Below are 14075 nucleotides of genomic sequence, written 5' to 3' on the forward strand. Positions count from 1 at the left end.
CTTTGAAAAATTTCCGCCTTGCTCTCATCAATACAAACAACAAAAATAATTATTTGAATTTATTCCTAGTTATAATTTGAGATATGTTATTTCCATGTAATATATTTGTGGAACAGTAATTTCGAATTTTTGGAAGCTGAATAATCTTCTCATTTCCACAGGGTCAGTATCTTACCTAGGTTTTATCTGAGGTTTTATATTTTGCAATGGGAACTTATTAGACTCAGTCATAAATACGTCAGACATATATCAAATACCTGTGCACAAATATAACTGCGTATATAAACATTCTCGCCAAGCTTTAACTCGTCAAAGCTATAAAAATTGAACAATGTACAAAAAAACAAGTGGGCATGTAGTCCATGAGAGTGAATTTACATGTTGGAACCGGTAAACCACCGTGAGCCTTTTAATTGAAATAAATTCAGGGGTTAAATAATGTCTACCTCAAATTATTGTACACTAAAAAAATGTCGGTCCGTCCATATGTGAGGAATACCATTTTGCAATGCGATCTTCAACGTGTTAGAGACATCTTCAATTTGATATTTAGACAAAAACAATCCTTCTAAAATCAATTATAGCATCATAACTCTCATTTAAATATTATTATCCATATCAACATCGCTCTTTAGCACATTTTTTTTTAAATAAATACGTTTTCTATTAGTTAAACATTCTTCCTATATCTTGGTTAATAATTTGATGAGCTTATTGTGGGCGCATGTACTTACTTGTAGTTTGATTATCTTAAAAAAAGTCGGAATTATTTTGACTAAAGTATTTTTTATTTTTATGGGTCGCGTAGACAAGTTAGATAGCTCGTTCTCAAGATCGAGATCGTCGTCGATGAGCTCCTTGGAGAACATCACATCAGAATCGATACAGTGTTTAGCGTTCGTCGATTCATACACCAAAAAATCAGGTGAGCATTATTTCAATTTGAATTTCATAAAATAAGATTCATAATAGCGAGAAATTTATTTTTTTACAAAATCTTCATATCGCATTGTTTTTTTTTAGTTTTAATTGCATATGAATTGTAAAGATATTCAAAAAGTCAAAAAACTTCATTAAAATTTCAAAATTATTGTCAACTTTCTTCTCGGGGCGCATTTTGGACGCTATTCTTTTGAGCAATCCTAGTGGTACATATCAAATAACAAATATATTGTGGACCTTAAATTGTTGCTCGTTTATAACCGTTAGTTGGTGGCTCCACGTGGTCCCAAGGAAATAATCAAGAGATTTTAATTCTAACGACTTTGAAGGCCAATTTAAACTTCAAGTCAACTCATCGCCAAATTTTGATATCACATTTCTTATATATCGGTCCCATCTAAAAAATCAATCTGCATCGACAGTAACTAGAGTTTAAAAAAATGGAAACCAGTATTGACACCGACGTGTAAACTGCACACAACATTTTTTTGATGTAATGGAATTGGTGAAGTTTGTTTTGGCTTAGTTTCCCTTTACATGCGGTATTTTTAAACCTGATCAGTCAAAAAATAATTTCGTTTGCGTCTCAGTTTTCCGGTTGTTTTGAATTTGGTGATTGGATAAATTCCAACATCTTTTATCTCTTTGCCAACTGTATCTCCCTCGCTCGCTCCACCATGTTATAAAAATAGTTTCTAAAAACAGTTTTTTGTTATAATTCTAATTTATAGTTTTACCATTAGACCACCTCAAAATTCACTGTAACCACCATGAGGCAAAGTAAGACTTTATCTTGTTTGATAGTCCATTATTATAAAATTTAACGCATTCTACTGCTGCATTATCCTTTATGAACCAGGTTTTGCGAGTTCATTTCAGTAGAATGTCACATATAAAATTTTCTTTCATATTATTAGTGATGGTATCGAAATCTGCAATCAAATCATCTTAATTCATAATTAAATCATCAATTCTCAAAACTCTCTGAAACATCTCCAAGTACCATCCTCTTTAAACATCTTTGACTGTACTATGAGGCCTAATGGTTGGTTAAAGATCGGCGCATGTGATGAACGTGGCTTCAATTCCTGCACGAGTTGGAACTTTGCGTGAAATTTTCTACGTGGTTCAATACAATCGTTCTATTTAGAAACTATGTGGTATAAAATATATCTTCCTTTATATAAACTAATTTAGTTTTATTCATAGAACCATCAACGCTGACGCCGACGCTATGGGTAGGAACAAGTCTAGGATCTGTTATAACAATATATATAACACCACCAGATGTCGATAGCCGTTCGTCCCAGCCCGTGGTGGTGTCGTTAGTCGGAGCGACGATATTCAGATTGAAAGGTTCAATACTGACAATGTCGTTTTTAGATTGTAATGGCTCACTGATACCCTACTCATTCGAATCGTGGAAGGACGAACAGAAAGAAAAGAGAGACAGTAAGTATTAGATTGAAAAACTGACATCGACCAACTTATCTTTAGAATGGGAAGGTCTTGTCGGTTCTGACTTCTGTGTGCTCTGAGATCTACAAAAGATCTACAAAATTTTATAGCTTCTTTTTACCTAGTTGCAATATTTTCGGACCCAGTGTAAATGGTGTTGTTTATAATACAACTCAAAGATCTATTATGTACTCTTTTCATACGGTGGCACTGAGGTTGCTCAGGGTTTACATCTAATTTATTTAATTCTTTAAGAAAGCGGTAGCTGCATTTTTCTATTTCATACTAACCAAGAAGTAATGTTTTAAAGCTCAGTTGTCTCTTAGACGTTGTATTTTTGATGACCCATCATCTTCAGGAGCCCATTCACTTTGCCTGCTCAACTCCTGCTACTGATTTTTTTCTATCTGTTTTTTTTATTATTTTCTCTATTGTCCTGTAGCTGATTACACAAGAAGGATTCAAGTACTATAAAGAATTTATTTGCCATTACTTTAGTAACTTGTTTAGGCGTTCCCAAACCAGCTCGGATCTTATATTATTGTTCTTATGGATTCTTGGCTGCTATCAAAACAAAATGTTGATTTCTTGTCTGCTATAAATGGTTCCCAAATTTTTTGAGAGGTTTGTCCCACATATTCTATTTTGTCCTATATGCAGCAATATCATTAGTTCCTTATCTCTGTCCCAAAGCTGTCAGAGCCCGATGCTATGAAGAAAAATTCACTGCCAATCTCTGAAGAGGATAAGTTTGTTATTGAAATGCGTGTTACATAAAGGGCAAGGACACCGTAGGATTTTTTTTATATTTTCAGGAACACCAACTAGAAATAATTCACGAATGAGTCCAACTTTGATTGGATCTGATGCTATTCGAAATGACAATTTATCAGACAGACAATTTGTGGTTATGGCTAGTGAAAAACAAGCAAGGGTTGTAGCTCTTCCGTCTCAAACTTGCGTCTATAGGCAACAACTGGCCGATACCGATTTCGTAGTCAAAGCAGAAGTTATCTCTATGAGAGTTAAGTATTTTTTTTTATCTATAAAAAGTGGAAAAATTGAAATTTTTTTAAGTATAGTTTGTTATTTTATTCAAACGTTATTTCGTAGAAACACTATGAAAAATTATTATGGAAATTTAACTGCACCAAAATAATTTTACCACTCTATTTATTAGAATCTAAACCGATTAGTATCAAAACAAGTATGTTGAAATGTAATGACAAACTGCTTTTATTTCACGTTAAGATACGATAAGAGTATTTACAAGACTCCATACGCACAAATAAGCAAAGTAAATTTGCAGAGGAAACGATTCCTATATCAGGGCCTCTTAAAATGACCTAAATTTCATATTGAAACGTTTTAACTTAATAAAAAAATATAACACTTCTGTCTTTAGCTATGACGGAAATTATTATTTTAAAGTCATTTTGAACATATATATTATATAGTTTTGTATTCTATTTCTGTTTTGCACCAATCAATAAAATTTCAAAAAAGATACGATTTGCTCCTAGACTTGACGATGTTTTCATCAATATTTGAAACTGAGCAGTATATTCTTCACTATCTTGTGCCTTTGTGAACATTTCGTCAAATTCCTGGTTGAAATAATCGACTACGCAGAAGGCTTCTTCTTTTCCACGCTAGGAAATTCCACGGCCCTATGATGTACTTTGGAAATTGTAAATTTCTTTCTTATCAAAACCAGTTGTAATTTCTCCATTTTAGCTGTCCGGGATATTCTTGCCAGTTGAAAAATGAAAATCTTGAATTGGACTTGAGAAGGATAATGCTAGAAATTTATATTAATATTAAATTAGTATATTTTCATAAGGTCTTGATGAGTGTGTGAAATTTCTATTTATCTGATTATCTAAAGTAGGTGAACAAAGTTAGAATCTAAAAATACTGTTAAATGCTATACCTGCTAATATTTAACCTTTTATATAGTCCTGTAATTTTTGGTGGTTTATGCGTTCAATGAAATATATAATTTTTTCAGATAGCGTATGTTTAGCTTGTTATATTTCAAACGGCCATCTTACAACATACAGTTTACCGAGTCTGAGACCTCTTTTAGACATTGATTTTTTACCACTTTCTGAGCTTAGGTAAGAAAAAAAAACATTTCATATCGACATTTATTTCTTTTTAAAATTTATTGAGGTTATGTTGTCTTAACAAGAAAAATTTTACACGATTTTAGCTACAGCTGCACCATTGTTTACCAGCATTGGTCTCACTATTGTTACAGTAACGGCTCCAGCTTTTCATTAAAAATTGAATATTCGAATTTTATGAATTTTATGGTTACTGGAGCCGGTACTGGACTTTTCTGCATGCTCAAAAAAATTTGTATAGAAATGGAACCTTCTTACCATTATGCTAATATAATATTTTATGAAAATAAAATGGATAAAACTTTTTTAATATTGCTGATGATGGATGGAAAAATCGTTTTTAATATAATTTTCACTTTTAAAAATATTCCAAAAAGAATGTTTTGATGATATAAAATGCAGCAACTTAAATTATCACTTTTGAACACAAAATTTGTAGTAAAATATCTGAAAACCAATCCGTAGTATCACAGAATACGAGGATATGTCAATAATTACGCATATCCTTGACAGGATATGCCGAGTTCATATAATCTAATTTATAAACATTGAAAAAATTGTTTATTAATTAGAGTTGTGGCCATTTAAATACTTATTTGTTATTTGTTATAGTATTTGAAATTTCGGTTATGAAATGATTTATAAAAATATTTTGAAGTAAAATTTATAGTTGTAAATGGATAGCTTAATGTTGATTGAAAACTATTTTCTTCTCATTTGAACATACTGGTATGTTTAGAACAACCTCATGGATACAACATAGTTACAAATATGTCTAAACGATTTTTCCAACTTTTTTATAGTGCATGTTTTTATTAAAAACAAATTTATGTACCCGAAATACGAAATGTTAAGCACTAAAAAATCCAAACGATAAAACGAAAACAGTACAGCTTTGATTTTGGACAAATGATGGAACATATTCACGACGATCTCATATCTTCTAAGTAAATTCTATAGTAGAAAAAATATTTTGATACCTTCTTATTTGAATTTTAGTGTAAACACCCCAAATAAACTCGAATACAATACCCAATAGAATGTAAATGATTAACCAATAATTCTATATCTCACTTATAGGGAATTTTGAGTACCCACATTAATTTTCATGAAAATAGAGATCAGAAATTCAATGGTAAATATATATACCCATAAATATATATACACCCAATTTATATGGTTCTGTTGATTTGGAAAAGTCACTATCACAGCTCCTATTACAGTGATTAAAGCCATGTGACATGAGAAGTTTTATGTATTTCGCTGTCATACAGTCTTCTTTTTGTTCTCTTTTACTTAATTTTCAATTTTTATTCTCCTCCTGAGCTCTTTGTGTGAAACTAATCTCTTTGGTTGTCTGCCTGATGGTTTCCGAGTATTTATTTTCCGTTTTTTTGCTTATTTTACTCAACTGTTTTGTGGTATTATTTCAACATCATCTCTTTAATTATTTTTACGTTCTCTAAATCATCTCACCACTTCCTGAATTCCTAATTCTTTTCTAATATCCAGACTTCATATTCTATCCTCATTTCCCCTCTATTGCACTTGTAATCTCTCTTTGGCCACTAGCTCAGTCGAACCCAAGATTTTATTTTGAACAAGTAACGTTGAACGTTTCATTTTAAAAAATTCCCCGTCACTAATTTATGAACACTCATTATTCTCTTTCACTTATTTCTTTCTTACTTTCCATCTCTGTTAATTATTTCTATCTCTTCCAATGTTTTATTTCTGTTTCCTTCAATGATTTCATGACTCCTGACCAAAAGCTCTTGCGTCAACGGATCTGCTCAGATTTCCTTGAAAGGTTAGAAAAAGATCTGCTTTGGAAGGGACCCGATTTGAATCAATGGAAGCGATAAAACAAGAAACGGCAGAGCTCCTAAAGGCACTCATCAAAAAAGACTTTCACCACTGCTTCGATCAATGAAAAAAACGTAAGGAAAGGTGTGTGGCGAGGGGTAGGGAGTATATTGAAGGGCATTCGAATGTAGAATAATTTTAATGATAAAACCCTTTTTCGTAACCAGTCTAATAGTCAGACCTCGTATTATTTTAATCGTTTCCTGTCACTGATGTATGAAATTTTATAGAGTTTACTCCCTGTGTCATGGATAATATGGTATAAGCCCTTTACCAAAAAAACTATAGACATTGTATTTTTAAAATTATAACATAATAATAAAGGATGTTCACAAAAAGTTGTATTTCAATAAAAAATTGATTAACAGATTTGTTTCCTTCGACAAAATCTCTCCAGAAATACCACATGTGTGAATAAAAACTGCTTCAAATATCGAAGTTGTTGTTTCAAGACTTCCTATACTTTCCCACTTATTTCCTTCATGCTTTTCCATCTCTATTAATTATTTCTATCTCCTCCAATGTTTTATATCTATTTCCTCCAAAGATTCCAATCTATTGTCATCTTAGTTGTCCTCTATACACTTTTTTTATTGGCGGACATATTATTTTAAAAAATCCCCGTACTTCCATTATTTGTCTACGAATTTAATCATTTCGTTTTGGTCTGTTTTCGTTATCGTTAATATGTTTTAAAGCTTTCCCATCTTACACTGATACACATTTCTAATCTAACTAGTCGCTTCTAATCTACCTGTGTTACCCTGCTAGTTTTCAGACACAATCTAACAAAGGCATAATAGACCCAATGTTATCGATTTGGGGCCAACAACTCATTGTTAACGAGGATACTGACCAGTAAGTTATGTATAAACAGAATTTGGTCTGTCGATTTATTTTCATGCTTAAATAAATTAAATACTTTGTATACATAGAATATGTATTTTGTATTGACGTATATTGAAAACATGTGTCAAATTGATTTATGTAATTGATTATTTACCAAACATTCATTTGTTTTCTTATGGTATAAACCCACATGCGTTCGTGTAAGAAAGTCATCCACCTCCAAACAAAGTCAACTGATGAATTCTCAACAGGACATTCCACCAACCCTTATCATTCCGACAGGCTCTCATCGTGCTTCGCACGTAGTATCCTTATGGTGGGTCCACACGATACAGATTTTTGTTCATACAGATATTTGTACAGACTATGAAGTCGGAGTAAAAAATTTTACCCAAAAATTTGGTTAGAATGTCTGTACAAACTTTTCATTACTTCAGACTTTCATTTTTTCAAAGTTTCAGTCTTCTAAAAATTAAAATTTCTTAGCTACGATAAATACGCAGACTTACATTCAAACTCCGACTTTTGGATCACACCGACATTTGTCTGTACTGTCTAGTTTGCACAGACAAAATTCTATAGAATTTTATAGAAGTCTGTATCGTGTGGACCCACCATTATAGGTCTTTTCTTCTCGAGAATGGTTATCCCTGTTAGTTATACGCCTTTATCGTCATAAACCCTAATATAGATACACAGAGATAAATCAACAAAAACTCCAATTTCGATGAAAAAAAACATTTTTTTCTATAACGTAAAGAAGTTTGACATTTTATCTCTGTTGGCAGATAAAAAAGTGTTTTTCCAAAATTCAATTAAGTGTATCAGCCGTTCTTCGAAATTAATGACATGTATATGAGTTAGGATTAAAGTTACATACACAGTATAAAAATGAGGAAAACAGTTTCTTGAAAACTATTGTACTAGAAATGACGTTATTAATCAAAAAATAGTCAAAGCAATGGATTCACTCGCACTCTCCTAACAAACTGAAAATATTGCGAGTTTGGTCAAGATCATCATCATCATCACAATGTATGACTGATATATAGTACTGATAAGACGAATATGGAAGTGGTTAGTCTTTGACCATCCACTTTGTAGTCCTGATCTATTACCTCTTTTGAGAAATTGCTTGATGGACTTCACTACTAGTAGAACCTACGAGGATGGTCCCAGAAGTACCTGGCCCAACAAAGAAAACACAGATATTTTGAAAAAAATTATATACATCTTTCAACGTGTCCTAATTTCAAGTTAATATGCGATGTACCGCACTTTTTGAAATGCCTACTATGTCTGCTAGCTCGCGCAGCTTCAGTCGACGATCATTTCAGTACCAAATTGTGGATTTTCTTCAATATTTAGAAAGCTCATTTGGTCGACCACTACGATTCTGGTTTTTGCAGGACGTACGGACTCGTTTAAACTCTGCTACCAAATATTTTACTGTTGATAACGGAAGAGCAATCTCACCTAGAGTAGACCAATTCTTTTCCTGAAAACGTTTACTATCGATGGCTGCCAAACATATTCTAAACAACGTGGCGTCTTTAAACTTGAAACTAACTGGCCAGATACTTCTGGGAACATCCTCGTATCTGCCGTTTTTTTCTAGAAGATATAGAAAAGTTTGTCCTCCGTTACAACAAATGTCTCAACCTTTATGGTAACACTCTAGGTACGATTGCTCGTTTTCCATTCTTAAATTTTTAAAGTTTTTCCTATTCCCTAAATAATATTTCATGATGTTAAAAATTTTCTAACTATGAAATTAAAATTTATTTCACTTTGTCAATTTAAAGTCTACAATGATGGTAAATAATCAACTGATTAGATGTTTTTCGTTTCACACATGTTTGTTTAAGTTTATTTCCGTACTTAAAACAAATAAGGAACAATTATCATTTCAAGAAAATGCAGTATAGTGATGAATGTGCAAAGTAAACAGGTATAAATAATGATTTTTTAAAAAAAAAATCAAGCACAACTTCGGACACTCAATTTCGAATCCAGCTTGAGCACAGTTTTACTTGCACTGCATTTTGCATAGAAAGCATGAATCTCTACCAAACTTCTAATTCATAAATACTTCAAATGCTTTCCTATGATTGGATTATTTAAAACGAAAATTTCTGGTGTTTCTTCTAACAAAATGGTAACAGTAACTGAAGAAACTATTACAAATCGATCGGTTCTAAAAGACTGTTTCAGTACATCATTTTTTTTTATAAAATTTTGATTAGTAATACATCATAACTATTAACTGAAATGCATTAAGTTTTACTTTAGTTCACTATGACAAACATGCTCTGTTCAAATTTTGGCTTTACAGCCACTTTACATCTATGCCTAAAAGATGTTTTGCTCAAAACTCTGCATCTCATTATTCTATCTCCTAGAGAAGAAGCTATTTTCTCTATGGTTTCTTCACATAATTTGGAGTTGTTGTTATCTGCCATGCTTATCGTCTAAAGTTCGAAAGTTCAGTTCAGTTTCTTGCTCTAATTTCTCACCATCTGTCTACCAGATAGATGCATTTCGAGTTTATGAAAAATCTTCACTCATTAATTATTGGCGGTCATTGATTACCACTTCGAATGAGATGTCTTGGTTCTTTGTTTTAAAACTGCTTCTTAATTTTACCAGTTCTAGAATCCTTATATTTCTTGTCAGATTCACTGAATCCAATGTTTCTATCTGGTCCGTTTGTGCTGCTAGAAGCCTCTTTTTATACGATAAGATAAGACAAGTTTATCACTAAAGCTGTAGACTCTGATGTCAAAACTGATAAGCCTTTGAATGTTGTTTAGTTTTTTCTGAACTGTTGTTTGTTTAGTTTTCGACCATCAAACAAGCGATTTGTATGTGATATGGGTTTGATGAACGTTCGGTATCCCAGTACCTAAGTTTTGATCATGACTTTTAGATAAGTTTATTTAGCAGTAGTAGCTTTAGAGATTATCTTCTATGGATAATCGTTCCAAGAAAGATGATTTTACTTCAATGAAAAGTACTAGTTAAGTTCTATCAAAGGTAAAAAGGGCTAATGTTGTTCTACAGGGGTTGATTTAGAGTTACCACTATCTTTGATATTGTGTTTGCATCTTTTGATTCCAATGATTTATTTTTCATTATTATTATTATTATCTTACCATCATGAAAAAAAATCTCTATTCTCTTTGTATAATATAGACATAAAAAAATTGATGTTTTTTGCACTAAATATTTAACATTTGTCTCAACATCAGTTATTTTCAATATAAATTATTCAATGGGCTTCTATCAATTTATATGAAACTAACAATTTGCATGACTCACTAACAATTTTTAATGAATGAGTAACTGATTTACATTGTTTTTAACATATTTCAATTTTTTTTATTGTGGAATTATAATACAATTCAACAACATTTGCAAAATATAATCAGTACCCATATACAAACTAACATCATTAGGAATGCTTTCAAAGACGAATAAATAACATTTAAAAAGTGTTATCACAAATGATTATTTTCTAGCTTCATCGTTCTCTATGTCATAGGCCTTGACTTGTAATCTTTCCATTGTTCACTATTTTTGTAAGTTACTATATTATAACAAACAAAAATCTAAATTAATCAGCAACTCATCAGTACCGAAAAATGGTAATTTCCATGGTGAAATATTACATCAAAATGATTTAGTCTTCTTCTGTTAATACCAAAATGTCTCAAGTATTGCCACCTTCATCCTAACAATAAAACTTCTAATTTCTTTTTGCGGTTTTTGTATTCTATTTCAGTCTGTAGCAAACGCTCAACGTCTGCATTTTTAATGTGGCACATTAAGGTTGTGAAACTATATTAATGAAAATATTTATTATAAATAAGAAAATGACTTGATTGAATCATTTTTGGAACATAATTTAATTTGGCATCGTATATCGTTAAATTTATTTTTGTAATTTGTACCAATAATTACTAATAACTATTTTCAGATTTTTTATTTATTGTTAATACCATATTAACCTATAGGCTACCATCTTGTACATTATTCATCTTATCCATTGGATTTTTAGCATAAAGAGGTCTCCTTCTCTTTCTCTAGTTATATACTAGATACATGGTAACATCCATGGTGTGATATCATCTCATTTAAAGGGAAGAAGAGGCAAATCCAGAAGGAAATCAATTTACCAAATAAGGGAGATAGTAAAGAAAGAGATAGGAGAGAGAAAATGATGGAAAAATTAGGTTTAACACGGACCAAAATCCTCTAAGAAGATAGAAGTAGAATATAAGGAGTGGTTGCCTGTCATACTGATTCTTCTTTCAATTCAAGTTTCATTTGAATCCTTTCAATCGTTTGGTTAACCATCTAGATTACCTAATGACTATTTTATCAATAAAATGGATGGACGTGTTCTTTCCGTCTTAACAGTATACGGAATACGTTTCTGATTTGAAGCTGGTGTCTGAATTTGAGAATCTTATCAAAAATTTATTTGCAAATGTTGTTGATTCAAAATTATTCTAGGTGACTTAAGTTCTAGTTATTTTTTCTAAAATTAGTTGAAGCGAAGCAGTTCTGAAAATTTAGTTTGATATAATTCATTATACATAAGGGAAACAACTGAAGCTACATTGCAGGTTTGCTGGAATCATATAAAATCAATATTAAACTTCTAATTTCAAATAATAAATTAAAATATTTATAGTTAGGAGCTAAATGGCTTTGAAGTCGATACACCTTTCTCTCCTACATTCTGTTTTAAATTAGCAACTTCATTACCATTCAATGTCGATATTGAAGCTATGTGGATTTGGAAAGAATTATTTTTATGATTGCTGAAGATATTTTACCAATTAGGCACTTTCAAGCTAGTATTTTACTGAACTGTTTCTTCTTCTTTACACGTAATACAATGAAATATCAAATACAAATACTACGAATTTTTTAGAATCACAAGAACCTTCAACTTCAGCAACAGAGGTCATGGTTTATATTTGGCGTCACCTTCAGAATTACAGAAGTTCACCTTATGTGCGGAATTTTGGTAAGACATAATTTGTATTATCAAAAGTAATATAGTACGAGTATTCTTTAGAAAATGAGGATCATCTTCGAATTAGGAAAGGATCTAACAGTGGTACTGAAATTTCACTATTCTGCAAACAAATTCACGCATTTATTAAAGCAGTGAACATAGAGTTATACCGCCTACGATGTCAGGCACTATGTGACTCACACCCCTATATCCTTATGTTGGTTAGTTCTTCTATCTTGGATATAAGTGAAAATCACTATGTATAAGATTAGGACAATAGGCAGGATGAGAAATAGTAGTAAAAAGTGAGCTCTAGAGGTTATAATCTATTATATTCGAATAGTTAGAGTGGTGCCTGCCTTGTGGAGATGTCTGTAGATATTGATCTTAAACTTTTGTAGGTTGTAAGGTTCGGCAAAGACGTGCCTTGGTAGCTTGCACGTGCAGAGAGTCTGCAGGCAAACTCGATGTTCATGAGCCACATCTATCTGTCGAGTAGGTCTTACAACTGTCAACTATAAGTCTTCTGTATTGAGTCGAGCATCCTAAGGCGATGATTATGTTTTATTTCTAGACAGGACCAAATCCTGATCTGATGTGCAAGCCTCTTTTGTAAAAACAGCAGCTTTGCTGTATTAAATTCCATCAGATTTCTTCTACCTCAATCCAGAACGGTTTCAAAATCGGTATTGATGGTAGTGATCTGTTGCTGCCTACATATTTTGGTGTTAACCGAGTTTATTGGGGTCGCTGATTTGAACTACTATCGTCGGCGAATCTATATAACACATTTATCGTCAAGAGAGAAGGTGATAAGATGCATTCCTGAGGAATATTAGCGTTGACTTCAAACCTCTTTGAGGTATGTCCATCGATAGTGACCTGGATGGAGAAAGCTACTAAACCAGTCGATGAGTTAGGACAACAAACCGTGCGATTTCAATTTATTCAGAAGCTTGGCATGCCAAACCCTCTTAAAAATCTTGTCCAGTACGATATAGAAAAAAAATTTTCTTTGCGGGGCTTGGATTGGGGTGATTTTGGTGTTGGGGTGGTTTGTTTTGATAAATATTTTAAAATTTTTGAGTGAAAAGGTTGAAAATACGTAGTTTATACATCTAAATTACAACTAGAAATAGTAATATCTTGATGGTCTATAAGAAAAGGACTTCAGCTTACTATTTTAGTAATTTTTGAATAAAATATGTTTTCAATTATTAATAAAAAAATAATGACTAGGTGTAAAATTTGGATAATAGTCCGCATGGTCATTTGGGTTTGGTTTTGTCGTAAGTAATGGCCTTGGATGTAAGAAAAAAAATTCTTTGTGGGGTTTGAATTGGGGTGATTGTGCGCGTATTCGCTTAAAATCAAATTGGGATTAGAAAATATTAAAAAAAAGGAAAATAGAAAAATGGATAACGAAATAAAAGAATTTTCATTTGTATAAAGTAGATGTATGTGTTTGCCAGTATAGATAAATAAATGCACCAAGTTATGGGGAAACAGTAGAGAAAAATATTTATTACCGACGAGGCGGACTCTTACTTCAATAATATTTATTAGTAACTAGTTCATATTCTAGTTATTTCGAGTTGATTTACTATTTATTTTCCTTATTATTATTAGCTCAAACTTAACTGAAATGATTGGCGAATTATTCCTACCAACCGAAATGCCTGAACCTCCTAAAGAAGGCTTCTTCAAAGGATTATTCGGAGGTGGAGTTAGATCTTTAGACCGCGAAGAACTATGTGAGTCCACGTGAGTATTTTTTCAACTTATTAATATTATTAAATAAA

At 31.9% G+C, this 14075-nt stretch overlaps 1 protein-coding gene across 2 annotated transcripts in view; it reads left to right on the forward strand.

Moving 5' to 3' along the window:
* The window catches only part of LOC130441048 (syntaxin-binding protein 5), a 263671-nt gene that overhangs the window by 235526 nt on the left and 14070 nt on the right, over positions 1–14075 (forward strand). The window contains exons 15-21 of one of the 2 annotated variants that reach the window (XM_056774529.1): positions 809–925; positions 2152–2394; positions 3216–3429; positions 4416–4520; positions 7167–7253; positions 12187–12282; positions 13903–14027. In XM_056774529.1, the coding sequence (XP_056630507.1) occupies positions 809–925; positions 2152–2394; positions 3216–3429; positions 4416–4520; positions 7167–7253; positions 12187–12282; positions 13903–14027 (987 nt within the window). The remainder of the gene's footprint in view (positions 1–808; positions 926–2151; positions 2395–3215; positions 3430–4415; positions 4521–7166; positions 7254–12186; positions 12283–13902; positions 14028–14075) is intronic. The other variant, XM_056774530.1, reaches the window with a different exon arrangement.

This window comes from Diorhabda sublineata, chromosome 3 (assembly GCF_026230105.1).
Source record: "Diorhabda sublineata isolate icDioSubl1.1 chromosome 3, icDioSubl1.1, whole genome shotgun sequence".
NCBI lineage: Eukaryota > Metazoa > Arthropoda > Insecta > Coleoptera > Chrysomelidae > Diorhabda > Diorhabda sublineata.